Source organism: Lathamus discolor, chromosome 5 (genome assembly GCF_037157495.1).
Source record: "Lathamus discolor isolate bLatDis1 chromosome 5, bLatDis1.hap1, whole genome shotgun sequence".
NCBI lineage: Eukaryota > Metazoa > Chordata > Aves > Psittaciformes > Psittacidae > Lathamus > Lathamus discolor.
The window spans coordinates 9,326,941-9,342,488 of record NC_088888.1 but is presented as its reverse complement, the minus strand read 5'-3'; the positions used below and the strand labels follow the sequence as shown (position 1 = coordinate 9,342,488).

At 44.9% G+C, this 15,548-nt stretch overlaps 1 protein-coding gene and 1 long non-coding RNA gene across 8 annotated transcripts in view; one reads left to right on the top strand and one right to left on the bottom strand.

Moving 5' to 3' along the window:
• LOC136014705 (uncharacterized) overlaps positions 1 to 14,391 on the top strand; it is an 86,338-nt gene extending 71,947 nt beyond the window's left edge. Inside the window, exons 3-6 of one of the 2 annotated variants that reach the window (XR_010612835.1) lie at positions 2,981 to 3,171; positions 4,216 to 4,407; positions 7,457 to 7,571; positions 14,099 to 14,391. This is a non-coding gene — a long non-coding RNA (uncharacterized LOC136014705). Of the gene's footprint in view, positions 1 to 2,980; positions 3,172 to 4,215; positions 4,408 to 7,456; positions 7,682 to 14,098 lie in introns of those variants that run through there. The other variant, XR_010612834.1, reaches the window with a different exon arrangement.
• FSHR (follicle stimulating hormone receptor) overlaps positions 11,799 to 15,548 on the bottom strand; it is a 247,798-nt gene continuing 244,048 nt past the window's right edge. For all 6 annotated transcript variants that reach the window (XM_065679634.1, XM_065679635.1, XM_065679637.1 and 3 more), the window contains one exon: positions 11,799 to 13,745. In XM_065679634.1, coding sequence (XP_065535706.1) covers positions 12,515 to 13,745 — 1,231 coding nt within the window. In that variant the 3' untranslated portion in view covers positions 11,799 to 12,514. The remainder of the gene's footprint in view (positions 13,746 to 15,548) is intronic.

Here is a 15,548-nt window from a genome sequence, read left to right as displayed (position 1 = left end):
GTGCAGCACTGTCTCCAGCTTCTCACCTGGTATTAAATGCATCCTAATTCTGTCAGCTTCAATTGTATGGGCAGGAGAAATGAAATCTGGGGGTCTTTTACATAGCACAGGAGCAGCTACAGCCTGAGTCATGGTCAGTGATCTGACTCAGCCTGGTTACAGCTATTTTCTTTCCTGTGCACATTTCAGATGCTGTTGGTGTGCAGGAGGCAGCAGATGCTGAGCACTTGCAGATGGGATAAATTCAGTATCACCTGCCTGTGCTGAGGTCCCTCCAATGGGTTAGCAGGGCTGGCTGTGGGTTAGGGCTGTATGAGCATCCCCTGAGTTCCCTTTTCACCCTTCCATGTCGAACTTGAATGGGAGCCTCATAGTCCTTTATCCTCCTGCTCAGACCCCCAGGAGATGCCTGGGGAGCATCTTGGTGCTGTTCCGCAGGTGGGACCACAAAGCTTCCCTTGCACACCCCATTCTCTCTATCGAGTTACGTCCCATGGGTGGGTAGCAGAGAAATAACATGGGCAAGGTCACGGGTGCTGGGGTGAAAGGAGCTGCCCTCTACCTGCCAGCACTGCTGCATTTTAACCATACTTTTTGAGATAACTTTCTGCTGTTGTCCTTAGGGAAGGAGTGTTTCCTGATATAGGCGTGATGTAACGTTCCTTTTTTCACTTCGGGAAGAAAACAGGCATTGCAGTCTGTAGCTCAGTAATATCTGTGCAGTTAGATAACTCACCCTGCAGCTGCATGTGGGAGCACACTGCAATGTCAGTCCTGGAGTAACTCATTTTCCAGGCACAGGAGTGCTGAGGAGGAAACTCCCTGGCACTGGGCTGACCTTGGATGGGGGAAGCAGCCAAAAGACAGTGCCCTGTCGGAGGCTGCTTTGCCTGCTGTTTGCCATCTGGGAGTGATAGCTGATCCAGGCAAAACCTCCCCCCACATCATGCTCTGAGCTGAGGCAGAGCTGAGCTTCGTGACCCTGGCTCCCTGAGATGCCCTATCTCACATGGCTCACTCCTCTTGCCTTTGGCTCCTGAGCCAGAAGCTGCAGCAGGAGGGAGCTGTTGTCCCTCTGTGGGGCATTTCGGACATTTCCCAAGGATGAAGGAGGTGCATCACAGTTCCCCATTCCACCTCTGTGCAAGCCTGAGGTGCATAAGACATGGGCTGGAAACAGCACACCTATGGGCAAGCTTGCCCTGTCCTCTGGCCCCACCAAACCCCACTGGCAAGAGCCAACAAGCGGTAGGGACAGCCCCACCAACAGGTCCCCTGCTGCGAATGCTTAGTTCTTGCTCTCTGCCTGCAGGGATAAACGGGTGGAGAAAAAATGTGCAAAGAGCTAGGGAATGTGAAGAGAGGGGAAATGCATGTCCATGGCAATTGCCAGCAATTGGCGTTTCTGCTTCCTGGAGTGGCTGCTTGGTGCTGGAAGCTTGGCTGTGCTGTCTGCAGAGCACAGGGCACATGCATCCATCAGCCTGACTCTGTGGCCAGAGGCTGTTTAGTGGTGGTTTTGTTTTCTGGCAGGGCTTTTAAAGCACAGCAGCTTTCTCTACTCTGCGTTGCTCTTATTAAATGCCAGCCAACGTCCTGTAAATAAGGTGACAGTCAGCTCTCATAATTGCTAACATCTCTACCCCTCCATCTCCATCTAAACCTGGCTCTTATGGAGGGCTTAGCCTTTGGTTGCAAAGGTCCACCCCAGGTTCACTCTCAGGGATCCGTTGGGCTTGCCAAGGCTTCTTCTTCTCTTCTGAATCTCTCAAGAAAATATTCCCCACCCATCAGCCTCTGACCAAGCTCAGGCTTCCTGCCCTGGGCCCCTCAGATCTCCCCTCTAAGCTTCTTGTGTGCTTGAGGATATTCCCATGGGAAGTGAAGCACCTTGGCTGGGTCAAAGAAACGTAACAGGGAGGGAAAGGGCAGGCACAGGAAAGCACTTTATTAGAAAGAGCCTGCCCTGGGGGGTGGTGGAGGAAAACATGGAAGTGGATTACAGAAGAGAAACATGGTGCAGCTTGGGGAGCAAGGGAGGAGGCATGATGAGAAAGAGCTGTAACCATGGCAGAGCCATGGGCACTGCAAACGCCTGATCCTCGTAACTGGCTGGACTGAGTGCTTTCCCCTGCTCTGAGCAAGTGGATGCTTTAGCTTGTAAAATGGTAAACATATAGAATATGTAGGCTTAGGGGAGAAGCAGAGGCTCTACCTCTTTGACCCCTCAGAAAGCTAGGGCCAGCCCTTGAATAACCGCCAGGCTCAGCTTGCTTCCACAGGGCCTGCAGATCGTGCTGTTGTGTAGTTAATGGTGTTCTAGCACCATCTTACCTTTGTGTCCTGGCTCTTAACAACTATCCAGAGCAATGTAGGAGCAAAGCACAGCACCTTTATTTCCCCAGCTCCATTCTTGCTACCTTGCTCATCATGCATCCATGCATAAAAAGCTTCTGCACTAGCACAAAGGACTTGTGTGAAAGCAAGGGGAGGGCAGGAACTCAGTATCTCAAAGGCAGATGGTGTCAGCCTCCTTTCAGTGGTGCCTAGTGACAGGCCATAAACTAAACCACAGTAAGTTTCACCTCAACATGAGGAAGAACTTTACGTTGAGGGTGCAGAGCACTGGAGTGGGCTGCCCAAGGGGGTCATGGATTTTCTTCGGAGACATCCAAAACCTGCCTCGGTGCAGCCCTGTGTAACCTGCTCTAGGTGGCTTTGCCTTGGCAGAGGGGTTGGAACAGATGATCTCCAGAGGTCCCTTCCAACCCTATTGATTCTGCGAACCTGTGACTCCCTAGCCCACTGTCTTCTTTCCTCCATGCAGCCCTCACTGTCTGCTCTGCTTTAATGCCCGCACAGTAACTGGGACCATACACGCTCAATTATTTCATGTGCTTTTCTCTGCAGCTCACTCTGATGTGGTGCGCGATCAAAAGCAGGTCTGCGAAAGCACTGAGAGCTTGCTTTCGTTTTGCAGTGCCCAACATGCCGCCGGGGGAAAGCATGCCTTGCATACCCGTGTGATTCTGCCAGGCTGTGCAGCTGCAATGACAGCCACAGGGTGAAGAAGAGGCTCGAGTCAGTCCACAAACACTGCCTCGATTGTTGATTTTGTCATCCAGCGAGCAGGATGGGGCCCTGGCATGCCTGTTTCTGCGCAGACACGAGGTGAGAAGAGTGTTTACTCTGCTGCTAGTGGAGACACCCCCCCCAGGCAGAGGAAGACTGAGAGAGTGGCAAACGGGATGTTCAGTGCAGACAGGCTTCCTGGTGGTAGGAAGGACTTGGTTAGAAAGGGATTGGTTTCATGACAAGTGAAAGAAAATACAGAGATAAACCCAGGGGGTGCTGGGCTGCATCCCCAGAGTCGAGGGAGGGGATTCTTCTCCCACTGCTGTGCTCTGGTGAGACCCCCCCCTGCAGTTCTGTGCCCAGCTCTGGGGACAACACAAGAGGGATGTGGAGCTGTTGGAGCGAGTCCAGAGGAGGCCATAGAGATGCTCTGAGAGCTGGAGCAGCTCTGCTATGGAGACAGGCTGAGACACCCAACCCCAACCCTTCCCTTTCCCCAGGCTTTCTTCCCTCTTTTTTTCTCCATGGAGCTAGAGCAGACACGAGCTCAGCTGCTCCTGTACCCTGTTTGCCTCCTTTTTTGGGACTTTCAACTCCAAATAGCCTGTCCCAGTCCCAGGTGATAGGCAGAGGCCACCTATCTTTCAGGGAAGAGTTTTACCAGCATTTATTCTTTAAAGCAGCATGCTGCTCTGGTGCTATTTTGTGATGCAGAACATCAGAGCCAAAAGGGCACATAAACAAACGTGTGTTAGGAGTGGCCAGGGGCGATGGGGCAGGCTTGGGTAATTTTTACAGATGAAAGACAAGCATTCCCTGCTCAACATGCAATCTGCTGCAGTGCAGAGGGCCAGCGCAAAACATACACATCGTGTCAGCCCCACTTTAAAGGTCATTTATTGTGGAAACAGTCCTTGTGATGGTTCTCTGGGCAGGGATGAATATCAGACTTTATGCAGAGCATTGCTTGCAGGAAGCCCAGCTTAGAAAAATTAAACACTGGGTTTCTTTATGAGCCTCCTCAGTGCAGTCGGCTCATAAGAATTTTTCACTCCCCTCATTAGTTGTATAGTTTTAAGTAAGAGAAATTTCATTCTCTTTCTCTTCCCCCTCCCTCCTTCCTTAACACCATTTCTCCAGTTTCACGACACTAAGAAAGGGATAAAGCCTTTGAAAGCCCCGCTAGGATTCTCTTCTCAGACAGATGATTCCTTCCTTCTCTTGACTGACTGAAGAACTCAGGACACGGAAGGTTTTGCCTTGATACTGTCTGGTTTCTGGGTGCAGCCTTGAGAAAATCATTCTATTTCTCTCATATGGCAAAAGCTCCAGGTAAGTGCATCTTGTTTTCCTGGACATTATCTCACCTCCTCCCACTCTGATTTGTGATTCTCCTCACACTCTAGCAGTGAGTGCTTCTCCAGGTTTACCCCTCAGAAGCCCTTTTATTCTTATAGTCTGTTGAAAGGGGCCAAGGAGGCATTGCTGGGAACTGACCTTTGCTAAGTATTGATTGAAATAGGGCATGTGATGATACTGGCTCACACAAACCCATAACTCCCCCCAGACAGTTTTCCAGTCTAAAGGGATGCTAAAAGCTCAAGCCTTCAAAGAAGGTCTCCCTGTGCATGTCCATGAATCCTGGGTACCTAAATCATTAGGTTCGTCTCAAGGTCTCTGCTCCATGTTCTTCACTGTTGTCTACATGCAACTGTTGAATGGAGCTTTGCAGGAGTGAGGGCAGTGTGGAGACTGCAGTAACTCGATGAGCAAAGGAAGTGAGCATTAATGCAAAGAGCCTCAGCTCGCTCACAGCCTCTGGCATCGCCATCTGTGTCTGCCAGGCAAGAGGAAGCCAGACAGAGCACTGGTGGTGTCTCTCACCTTTTGAAAAAGCAACAAAGGGTCTTTAATTATGAAAGAAGCAGCCAGGAGCCACTTGGGCTGTGGCTCACATGGGACCTTCACTGAAAGGAAATAGGTGCATTTGATAATGAATTATTCCTAAAGAGGAATCAAAGTAAAGGATTCCTATAAGGCTGTTTTCCAGGGATTAGGTCAGATCTAATTAGTTGCATAATTGATTGCCTGATTACTTAACTAGTTAACTGTTAGTGACCTTTTTTAGCTGGTGGTGACAAATGCTTTACAGACTGCAGCTTCAGCACCCTGAGTTCTTAGCAGTGAAGATGATTGCTAAAAAGATTAGCAATGAAGGTGATGCTGCCCCATGATGCTACGTGATATGTGGAGGTTTACCTATAGCAACAAGGAGAGGGGCCAAATTGTGATCATGTATGTTGTGCTTTGGCTGCCAGTCAAGCCCCCCATGAGGTCTTTGAGCAATGACTAGGCTGTTTTGAGTGCAGGTTGCCCATTTCCTCCCTAATTTCATATGACTTCCACAGACAACCCTCCTCATAGACAGAAGCAGGTCTCTTCTGCTGACACTAATGAACATCCAAACAGGACTATCACCTACCACAGGGCAGTCAAAATGGGAGGTCTCTTTTGAGGATCTGAGAATGAAGAAGCTTGTCTGGTTAGTATGAGCGACATCAAAATCAGGACCAAAGGCACTAATGAGCTGGTGCCTTCATTAACAGTATGGTGTAGGACAGGCACTGAAGCTGAGCATGAAATACAATGGTGTTAAATGCCTGGGAAAATATTCTGTAGGCAGCGTTGCTATGAGGTAAACAACACCTTTTTGTTAAAGGATAGAACACAGACACCTTGAAAGCTTTTTCAGTGACTAATGAGTCAGGTGGAGTAATGCGTAAAGGTGCCACCGACCACGGGAGGGAGGAAGATGATGCTAATAGGGGTGGTGTGGGCAGCAGCGGTTGGTGAAGGAAGAGAGAGCAAGTAGTCCAGGAGAAAGGTAATGTTGGGGAGCAGGAGAAGTGGAAGTTGCTGGGGGGAAAAGCCAAACCTTGGTTAATTTGTTGTGGTGGGAAAAGCAGGGCCATGGACAGGCCATCTCTGTAATGAAGTGTAGCTCAACCCAGTTCTTGCCGAGTCCAGACAAGTTAGCTCTCCTAACTTTCTGTAGCACAGTAACATAGTAGCCCAGGCAGAGCAAGGGGAAAAGACACTGTTTCTGGTGTCCTTGCTAACTTGGTGTCTGGGCACTGCCTCATGCCCTGTAGGTACAAGCAGAGACTCCACAGTGGAGTGTATCACAGAATCCTTGATATGGGTCCAGGAGCTTGTGGGGGTCATTTAAAGGCTTCCCCAGAGCACTTAGGGATGCTTTATGACATCTGTGGGACAAGGCAAAGATGCAGCTGGCAACGTAGGAAAGAAAACTCAGAATCACCTGTGTAAAATTAAGGTATCTTTCCCCCAGCAAAGCCCAGGGAATGTGCAGGGGCAGAATGAGGTGAGGGGTCTGTTTGTTTCACCCTGGTTTATTGAAATCAGCCCACTCAAAGAGTCACTATTGCAAAGCAGAATGTTTTAAACTTGGGAAAGGGTCAGTTATCCTCACAGCAGTCACTCAACCAGCCAAGATGGGAGATAAACTGGAAGGCAGTGTAAGGAGACATGTGCACCCCAGTACACAGAGAGCAGTGAGTAGATTCTGGCCTTCCAGCTGCTGATTTCTGAAGGAGTATTTCTAAGGGCCATGAACTCTGTTCATACCTGACTGCAGGTAAAAGCAGAGCACTTCTAAGCATAGGCAGCATGAACCATTGTCATGGGAAGGACCTAACTTGTAAAGCTTAGGCAATGAGGAGGCAAGCATACAGATATCCAAGGGACACGTTTGTCCTGATAGCAATAAGCAGGAAAAGAAGAAGAAACTGGGAGCATTTAAAGCTAACTTGGCATTTGTAGCTCACAAGTAATACACAGAATTGCAATGCAGAGGTGACTGGTGCTGGTGCAATATGGCTCCTGGAGGGCCCCTTCTCTGGAGACAGCATATACATGCTATTTGTGTCAGTCTTTTGCTTTTTTTCTTCAACACAGTTCTTTAACATTGAAATAAACCCCCGTGACTTGAACTTCCTTAGTTTATTTATCCGTAGGATTTTCCCATGTGAATTTCTGTTGCTTGTTACCTGGGAACTATAGAATCATAGAATGTTTAGTTGTAAGAGACCTTAAAGCTCATCCAGTTCCAACCCCCTGCCATGGGCAGGGACACCTTCCACTAGAGCAGGTTGCTCTGAGCCCCTGCCCTTGAACACTTTCAGCCAGAATAAGTAATATATAATGCAGCATTTTAGCTCTGGATATACGGGTGACTCAACAGAAAAGCACATACTGCTCAATCCTGTCCTGCAGTCCTCCACCTACTCATAAATACAGGATGCTCCCATCTGTGCACTGCTCTCATTGTGATCTTACTATTGCTCCTGTTCTATTTTAGTGTGGATACAACTTTGCGCCAGTGCCCAGGCTGGTGTAAAAAAGATCCAGGTAACACATGGCATATTCTCCACAAAAGAGAAAAAAGAAAATGCAGCATTTTAGTTACAACAAGGGTAAGTGAAGCACTCACCTGGAATGCTTTCGTGTACCTGGAAACATATTCTTGTTTCAAGCAGCATAATTTCTCTTGGAAAACCAATGCTTTACAAATAGTATTCAATGGACATGGTGGTGGGGGGTTGAGGGGCAAAGGGTACCTCTGCAGTTTCTTAATGCTTGAAATCCATCCCTGAGTACTTTCATCCCTAATTAAAGGTCACCTACTGGTTCGAGAACAACTGTTAATGAAGAGTTTAATTATCCAGATGACAGCTGTAAAATCCTGCTCCTGGGCTTGAATATTTTAGAGCAACAAGGCTCAGATTTTCTAATGTATGCTCGTAACCAAGTACTTGGACCAGAAACGCACTGTGGAGAAGCATGTGTATGTGTAATTCACATTTGCATACACAATGAGAGATTACACCCTGCCCATATGTTATAGATGCAAATCTGTAAGGAAGTTTATCTGTGCTTACTTGACCATTTCACCAGACCCACCTTTCTTTTCTGTTCCTTCATTCAGGGAGGGGAAGAATGGTTAAATTATTCCTCAAGGATGATTCATTTCACATTATTAACTCTTCTTAACAACAAAGCTGCATAAATTTAATGTAAGATTATCTGCTGTGTCCTCAGTGGAATGATTAGGAAGGAATCTACAGGAAAGAAATGTGGTCAAATGATTTGGAGACTTTCTAAATGGGATGCAAAGCCTCTTCTTGCATTGTTAACAAGCTCAAATGTAGACCTGCCTTCTAATGAGTAAGCCCTACTTGGTATATCTGTGCAACCCCCAGAGCAATGTTGTAACGAAAATGGCGCATGGTTACTTTCTCTACTGGGTCAAGGTTTTGTTCTGTTGATGCTTTTGACTATCTGCTCCTATTACCTTTACCTGTGGTGGCAATTGTTGTGATATGACCTTTAGACTGACAAGCCGAAGCAGCGCCATTTGTCACTTCCTATCACAACACCAGATATGTGTTTCTCAGGGATGTCACGTACGGGTTCCCCACCAGGCGCATGGCTGAAAGAATGATGCTACTATCAAGCAGATGAAGTAGTTGTTTATGGTATCCTCACTGCCAGCACAGTCTCTTTATGTCACTCTGTTATTAGTACCATAAGGGCGAAGACAGTTGTAACTCCTTAACTGGGCATTTTCTGGGGGTTTGTGGAGACTGAAATACAAGTGCCATATAAGGGTAGGGAGGAAAACCTGAAGGTATTTCAAAGCCAGGCCAGACAACTGAGCAACCTGGTCTAGTGGAAGGTGTCCCTGTCTATGGCAGGGGGGTTGGAACTAGATGATCTTAAGGTCTTTTCCAACCCAAACTGTTCTTTCTGTGATAGGTACTACAATGTTGTTGACTGTCAGATGCTCTTTGGAGCATGCTAGCAATGGGCTCCAACTTAGAACAACTCTGATTTTTTTTTCTCGTGAGTCAGAGCTAGGGTTTGACTCTGTTTCCTTGTTATGGGTGGCCTCTCTCTCCCACATACGATGTGTACACACAGACACACAATTGTTTGAACAGAACACTCAAAAAACAGAGCTCCAAGCCCTGGCTAGAAAACAGACAGAAAGAAAATTAGAGTGCATCATATAAAAAGAGCCATTAATACATGTTAAAAAAGGAGAAAAATGCCTATCAAAGTTCTGTCAATGATTTATGTCTTACTTCATAAGAAATGTGAATAATAGAAGAGATTGGTTAAAACAAAGACAGATCAGTGTTGCTAAGTTACCTGTTTAAGAGGTTGCAAACATCCCTTTCTGTGCTTTGTTAACTCTCCAGGAGGCTACAGGAGAATTTTCTTTGCAGAGTCTCATCATTCGGGTTTCATCCGTAGGTCACAGTGACCTGACTGTGGAGGCTGCGCCACATAAATGGAGCTCTCCAGATAAGCAGTAACATTTATTGCACACTTTGTCAGCGTATCTCTGGCCATACACTTGTTCCCCAGGCACTTTGTTTTGATATTGGTTTTATTAAAAGAGATTTCAGAAAAGGAAATGTAAAACAGTTGAAAGATAACACACATAAACATGTTGTTCAGAGCTCAGAAAACCCACACCAGACCACCAGGCTTTCTTTACATTACAGGCATGAATAAAATGTATCTTGCTTTTTTTTTCCCTTACACTGCTTTCTTCACAGATAAAACACTGCTTTAAAAAATTATCAGTAGACCAATACCTTGCACAGGGCAGGACACAGGTCCTGCAATACCCCTCACAATTTGGAAGATGCTTAAAATTAAAATCCAAAGAGTAGTGAAAGCCAAGGAGATCTAAGGACTATAAGGAGGTTTTTATCTTGGTGGTGGAACCACCATCCCTGAAAGTGCTCAAACACTGTACAGACATGGCCCTCAGTGACACGGTTTAGTGGTGGCCTTGGGAGTACTGGGGGAAGTGGTCGGGGTCGGACTTGATAATTTTAAAGTTCTTTTCCAATCTGATTGATTCCATGATTCCATGATAGTGACAACCACATGGTTAGGGTCCTCCCAGCTTTGGAGGTGGTGCCACAGCCTGAGCTACCTTCAGAGCTTAGGGCAAGATGACATGTGCCTCCTCAAGCATTTCCGTGATGTCTTTCTCCTAGGGATGAGGCAAAGTGTCCCATTACACATGTTCTGCTTTCTCTTTGAGCATGATCCCTTGTCTTTTCTGGAGGAAGAGTTCTGCTCTCATTCTGGCTACAAGACACAACCCTGCAAGGTTGCTGTTCAGGAGTGATTTATTTGTAAAGCATATTCAACCATGTCCTGATTCTGGGCAAAGGTTTTGTATGAAGTAGATGAGCTGTACCAAGCTTATGTGCCAGACTGATGTAGCTGTGGGAGAATTTACATGACTGGCTTGTGGACTATGCCTGTGCTTTCCTGAACTGCCAGGCCTCATCCTATTGCCTTTCCAAAGGGTCAGGGCCTATAAGACGACAAGAATTTGCCCTATTTATCAAAAAAATGCCAAAAAACACCCCTCGGTTTTGGCCCAAAAATAGATTCAAGAGTCTTTTTTTAATACAAGACTATTTGTCAGTTTGGAATATCATCATTCAGACACTACTATTGGGAGGGGGTTTAATGGCTGTACACCAGTACACTGTATGTGACATAAAGCATTTGTGAAGAAATGATTCCTCAGAAGAGCTTCCCAGAGATAGATAAACCCTCTATCCTGTTTTTCATTCTTCCTTCTCTTGGATCCTGGAGGGAGTGTTACTTGTGTTGAGTAATGCAATTTCCCTCTCCAAAACACATTATCTTTGATCTCCCATATTTTATGCACTAGGGAGCCAACGCTTCCTTCCCTGTCTAGGACTGAACGAATAATCATCTCCTGTAGTTATTCACATCAGGTCAGATCCAGAAATGTGAAGCTGATGACAGGGGAAATTATGGACAGAAGCAGCAAGAATTGCTACTGAAATGTTAGGACTTGTGGGCAGGAAATATTCAAAGCAAATCACATTTAACTGTGAAGGCTCCACAGATTTATAAACTCATGGGGCAAAACCTTGAATTGTTTGTGAGGTGTGAATGAAGCCCAGACTCCTGGCCTATTTTTTTTATTTATGCCCATATACGAAGCCTTGTGTGGGATGGTTTAGTGTGAGGTGTCCCTGCCCATGGTGGGGGGGTTGGAACTAGATGATCTTGAGGTCCTTTCCAACCCTAACTCTTCTATGATTCTATGATTCTATACCCACACAATCAGCATGAGTAACCCTACCCAGGTGTGATATGGAACGATTAACTCTCAAAAAGGTTGATATTCAAATAATGTAAGAAGTCTATATGTTCATCCAGGTATTATTCAAAAGGCTTATACAATTAGGAAGTCTTGATTAAGAGGTATTTTTGTTATTTCAACATACGCAGTGTGTGGTTTCTCTCAGGTCGTTCAGTCCGGACCACCCTCTGAATGTGCAAATGGAGGGTTTTGGGTTTTTTTAAAAAGGGAAAGGGTAAAAGAACTTTTAGGATTTCACAAAAACCTTCCTTCAGGTTTTCAAAAGCCGTATCTATATCCATTATCATTTACATAGCCCAGATAATGTAATGCGCTAATACTGCTGTATGGCAAATCTGCCTCAGGTATCACGTTAGAACAGCCCGTTGGCCCATACCCAAGGGGCTCAGCCACACAAAAGTGATTTCAACCCAACTTTAAGAGATCAAGTTGAGAAAACATCCCCCTTATTATGAAGGATTTCCCCTGTTCTTGCTCTATCTCACCTTGAAAACAAACCCAACCCGAAAATCCTTGTTACAAACTCAGATGAAATTTGGTTCTCTGAGTCTGCCAAGGTACAGCAACACAAATCCCACCCAAAGTGACACTTCTGTGCAGAGGAAGGCAGGTTCATGCATGCAAACATCAGCTGGAGATGCCTCCTGCCCCTCTGCTGTGGTCAACAGAAATAAATTAACACAAATACACACTATTTCCATTTGTACTAAGTCTGTGCTGAAAGAGGGCATTCAGTTGGCCTTCTGTCTCCTGTAACCCAGGAGATATGATTAATGAAAAGAGCCAATTCTGTATTATTGTTAAAACATGCTTCACAGGCAAAAAAAACCCTAGTTCTACATATTTTTACCTTTCACTGTAGATAACCACCACTTAATTCTCACTAAGCAGCTAACATCTTCCTAGAATTAAGGATTGTCTCTGCCTATATGGTGGGAGACACCAGTTTATAATCTCATTTTGTGGAACAATTCCACAAGAACACTCCAGGACATACTGAAGTTCTGTTCTCTGCTCAAGATGTTGAAGGTGATGTGTTCGGCTCATCATGAAACTAAACTAGGAAAGTAGAAATAAATTATTCTTTTTCTTATAAAAACAAAATAGTTCAGAAGCCATGCTAACGTCATTATTCAAATTCACAGTTGAAACTGATTATCACGCTGCCTCAGACACGAATTCATGCAATCATTTTAAGTGATTCAGAGGAACCAATGTATAAGTAGTTCCATCACTGCTTTTTGATGCAGGAGGGCAATGGCCATTTCTTGTGTGGAAATTATGTGCAGATGAGGTTGTCTCTGTTCTGTAAATCTGGGCTTGCATTTCACAGCAACCGAACTTGCTCAATAAAATAAAGAAATCCCTGCGGAAAGTCTTTGTGAAAATGGCATAGAGGAAAGGGTTTGCACAGGAATTGATGGGGTAAAACAAAACCAGAAGGATCTTGGATTTGGAGACTGTGATGAGAGGAACCTTGAGCGAGGCTGATATTGCAAAGAAAGATATTGGTGCCATGCAGAGGAAATCTGTGAAGATCAGTATGGCCATGCGCTTGGCAATCTTGGTGTCACTGTTTGAAGAGACCACATTAGGGTTTCTCACAGTAAAGTAGATGCAGATATAGCAGGCACATATAATCATAAATGCGAGTACATTCAACACTAAAAGAAATACAACATAACCCTGAGAAAACAGTGTTTCTATATCCATGGGCAAACAGATGCTGACCTTCATGTAGCTGCTGACTCCAACTATGGGAAGAAGTGCCACTGTGAAAGCAAACAACCAGCCAAAAATCATTACAATCACAGCATGACGAAGTCGAACCTTGCGGTGCAGCTGCATGGCATAGGTGATGGTGTGCCACCTTTCCAGAGTTATCACAGTCAGTGTGTAGACTGAGAGCTCACTTGCAAACACTGTAAAAAATCCTGCAGCATTGCATCCTGCCCCAGTTTGCCAGTCTATGGCATAGTTGTAGTACTGGCTTTTGGTCTGGATATCTACAGATGCAATAAACAATAGGTAGATACCTGTGCAGAGGTCTGCAAATGCAAGATTGCACATTAGAAAGCGGGGTACGGTGAGTTTGTATTGGCTGCTTATTAAAATAATGAGGACAACAATGTTCCCAGTGATAGCTAAAATGCTGATAAACCATATCAGAATTCTCAGAGTGTTGTAGCCCATGATATCTTCACATGGGTTGAAAGCATCAGGTTTAGGTGAGCAAACTACATTAACTACTTTATTGCACAAACCATAGTCAAATTCATTCTCTCCTGGATCAAATCCTACGCCATAGCTGGAACTATCCTCTTCAGCTGCAGATTGTCTACGTATCTTGTTGCCAGGCTGCTCATCAAGGTCTTGCTTGTTCTGAGGTGCTATACTACATATTGGATGCAATTCAGTGCTGAAATTTTAAGAGTAGAGTTAGAAACTGATGTCACATGATGCACAACAAACACAAAATCGTCCCATTTCCATTAACAGCTCAGTTTTCCTGGTTAGCTGATAATATAGACTACCCTGGAGCTTGAAATCGATAGTCTGACCGGTCCCTATTTATAAAAATATTACATGGTGTAAAAGGTTTGGAAACATCATAAAATGTTAGGGAAAGGAAAGCCTAACATTTGTCTTAGTAACAATCGTGATGCAGTTATGCAAGTGGATAATGCATTGTGTAAGAAGCCTCCCTTGTTTCAAGTACATTTCTCACATAACCTGTCACTGATAAGTTTTGTGTTTGGCTTTATTTTCTAGAGTATTAATTCTATGCCCTTCTTCATGCTTAGTCCAACAGAAGATAGAAATGCTTTGGTTGAAATGACAGAAGGATGATCAGCTTCGTCAGGCTCAGAAACAAACATCAAAATGTATCAACAGGAAATAAAGGGTCAGGTTTTACAACTGCTTCTCCTATAGGCTGCCTTTGAAATTTGCTGTCCCAGACATGTGCATCCATAGTTCTGTGTAAGATGGGTCCAGGCCTAATCTGATTTAGGGAATAAAACAGCTGACAATGTGTTTCAAAACCAACACAGCTCAGCTCTGCCTACTTTAATCTACAGCCCAGACATCAGTTTAGGTGTGTGATTTCTAGACTTAGACTTTACTCTTATCTTCCACCCTGACTTGTGCTGCAGCTGAGAAAAGAGCTTTCTAGGCAAGTTTTAGGTTGAAAATTTTAAAGACTTGGTAGCATCTTAAAAGGGAGACTTTTTTTTTGTAACCTACTTTTACCCTTTGACTTTGTGCACTCTTTACATCCTCCAAAAATTGAATTTAAAAGGTCTGCAAGAAAGGAAAACTAATGAAGCCCCAGCATCAGAAGGTGAGGGACATTTCCTATGAGGTTCTGAACATCCTCTACTATTATCAATATTTTTCATCTTGACTGTCAACTGAGGCAAAAAACTGATTTTCTGTGAGGTCAAATATGTACTATGAAGGTCAGAACAGCAATAACAAGGCATTACATTTTGCTCCCCTGTGTTCTGCTCGCATAAGGATGAGTGAGGGGTCCAGTGTATTGATCAATATATCAACAGTTCTCTAGCTGAAAGGAAGTATATGCCCCCAAGGAGCAATAAAGGGAGAGAAAGTCCCTCAGTTTTGAGTGAAAAAGGCACTCGAGGGCACTGAAAGTTACTGCAATTGGTGGTGCTTCAGCAATGAACTGAGGGAAATGTTTTTATCCAGTCACTTCTCAGCTATGAGTTAAAAATAAACCTTTTCCCAAATTACAGAGGCACCGCCTGGAGCTAAATTTGTCCCCTGACAAGACTGCTGTGTAGAGCCAGTTAAATATTTCTGGTTATTACAATCTATTAATTTTTGAGTTACTTTACAGCGAGTGGGCCTAAAGAAAACCAGAGTCCCACAGAGGTTTAGCTGTTCTTTTTGCTCTGAGGATGGGTGGTGAGGAGTCTTCGTCCTGGTCAACTGTGAGCAGGTAAGATGGGTAGTTGCAAACTGCTCTGCTACTGACTGCTTACCAGCTCTTTGCCCTTGGGTGTTTGCTGTTTGGATTCTGTGGTGCATTCAAAGCAACAAGTTAAAACATAGTTTGGCAAGGGATGGGTCCTTGCTTTCTTATGTGATGGTAGGTATTGTAACACAGTTTGTTCAGTCTCTGTGTAACCTTCTGTTACTGTTTAACATTGCTTTGCTCAAGCAAACCCTCCAAAAATAGAGAAAGGACAACTTAACT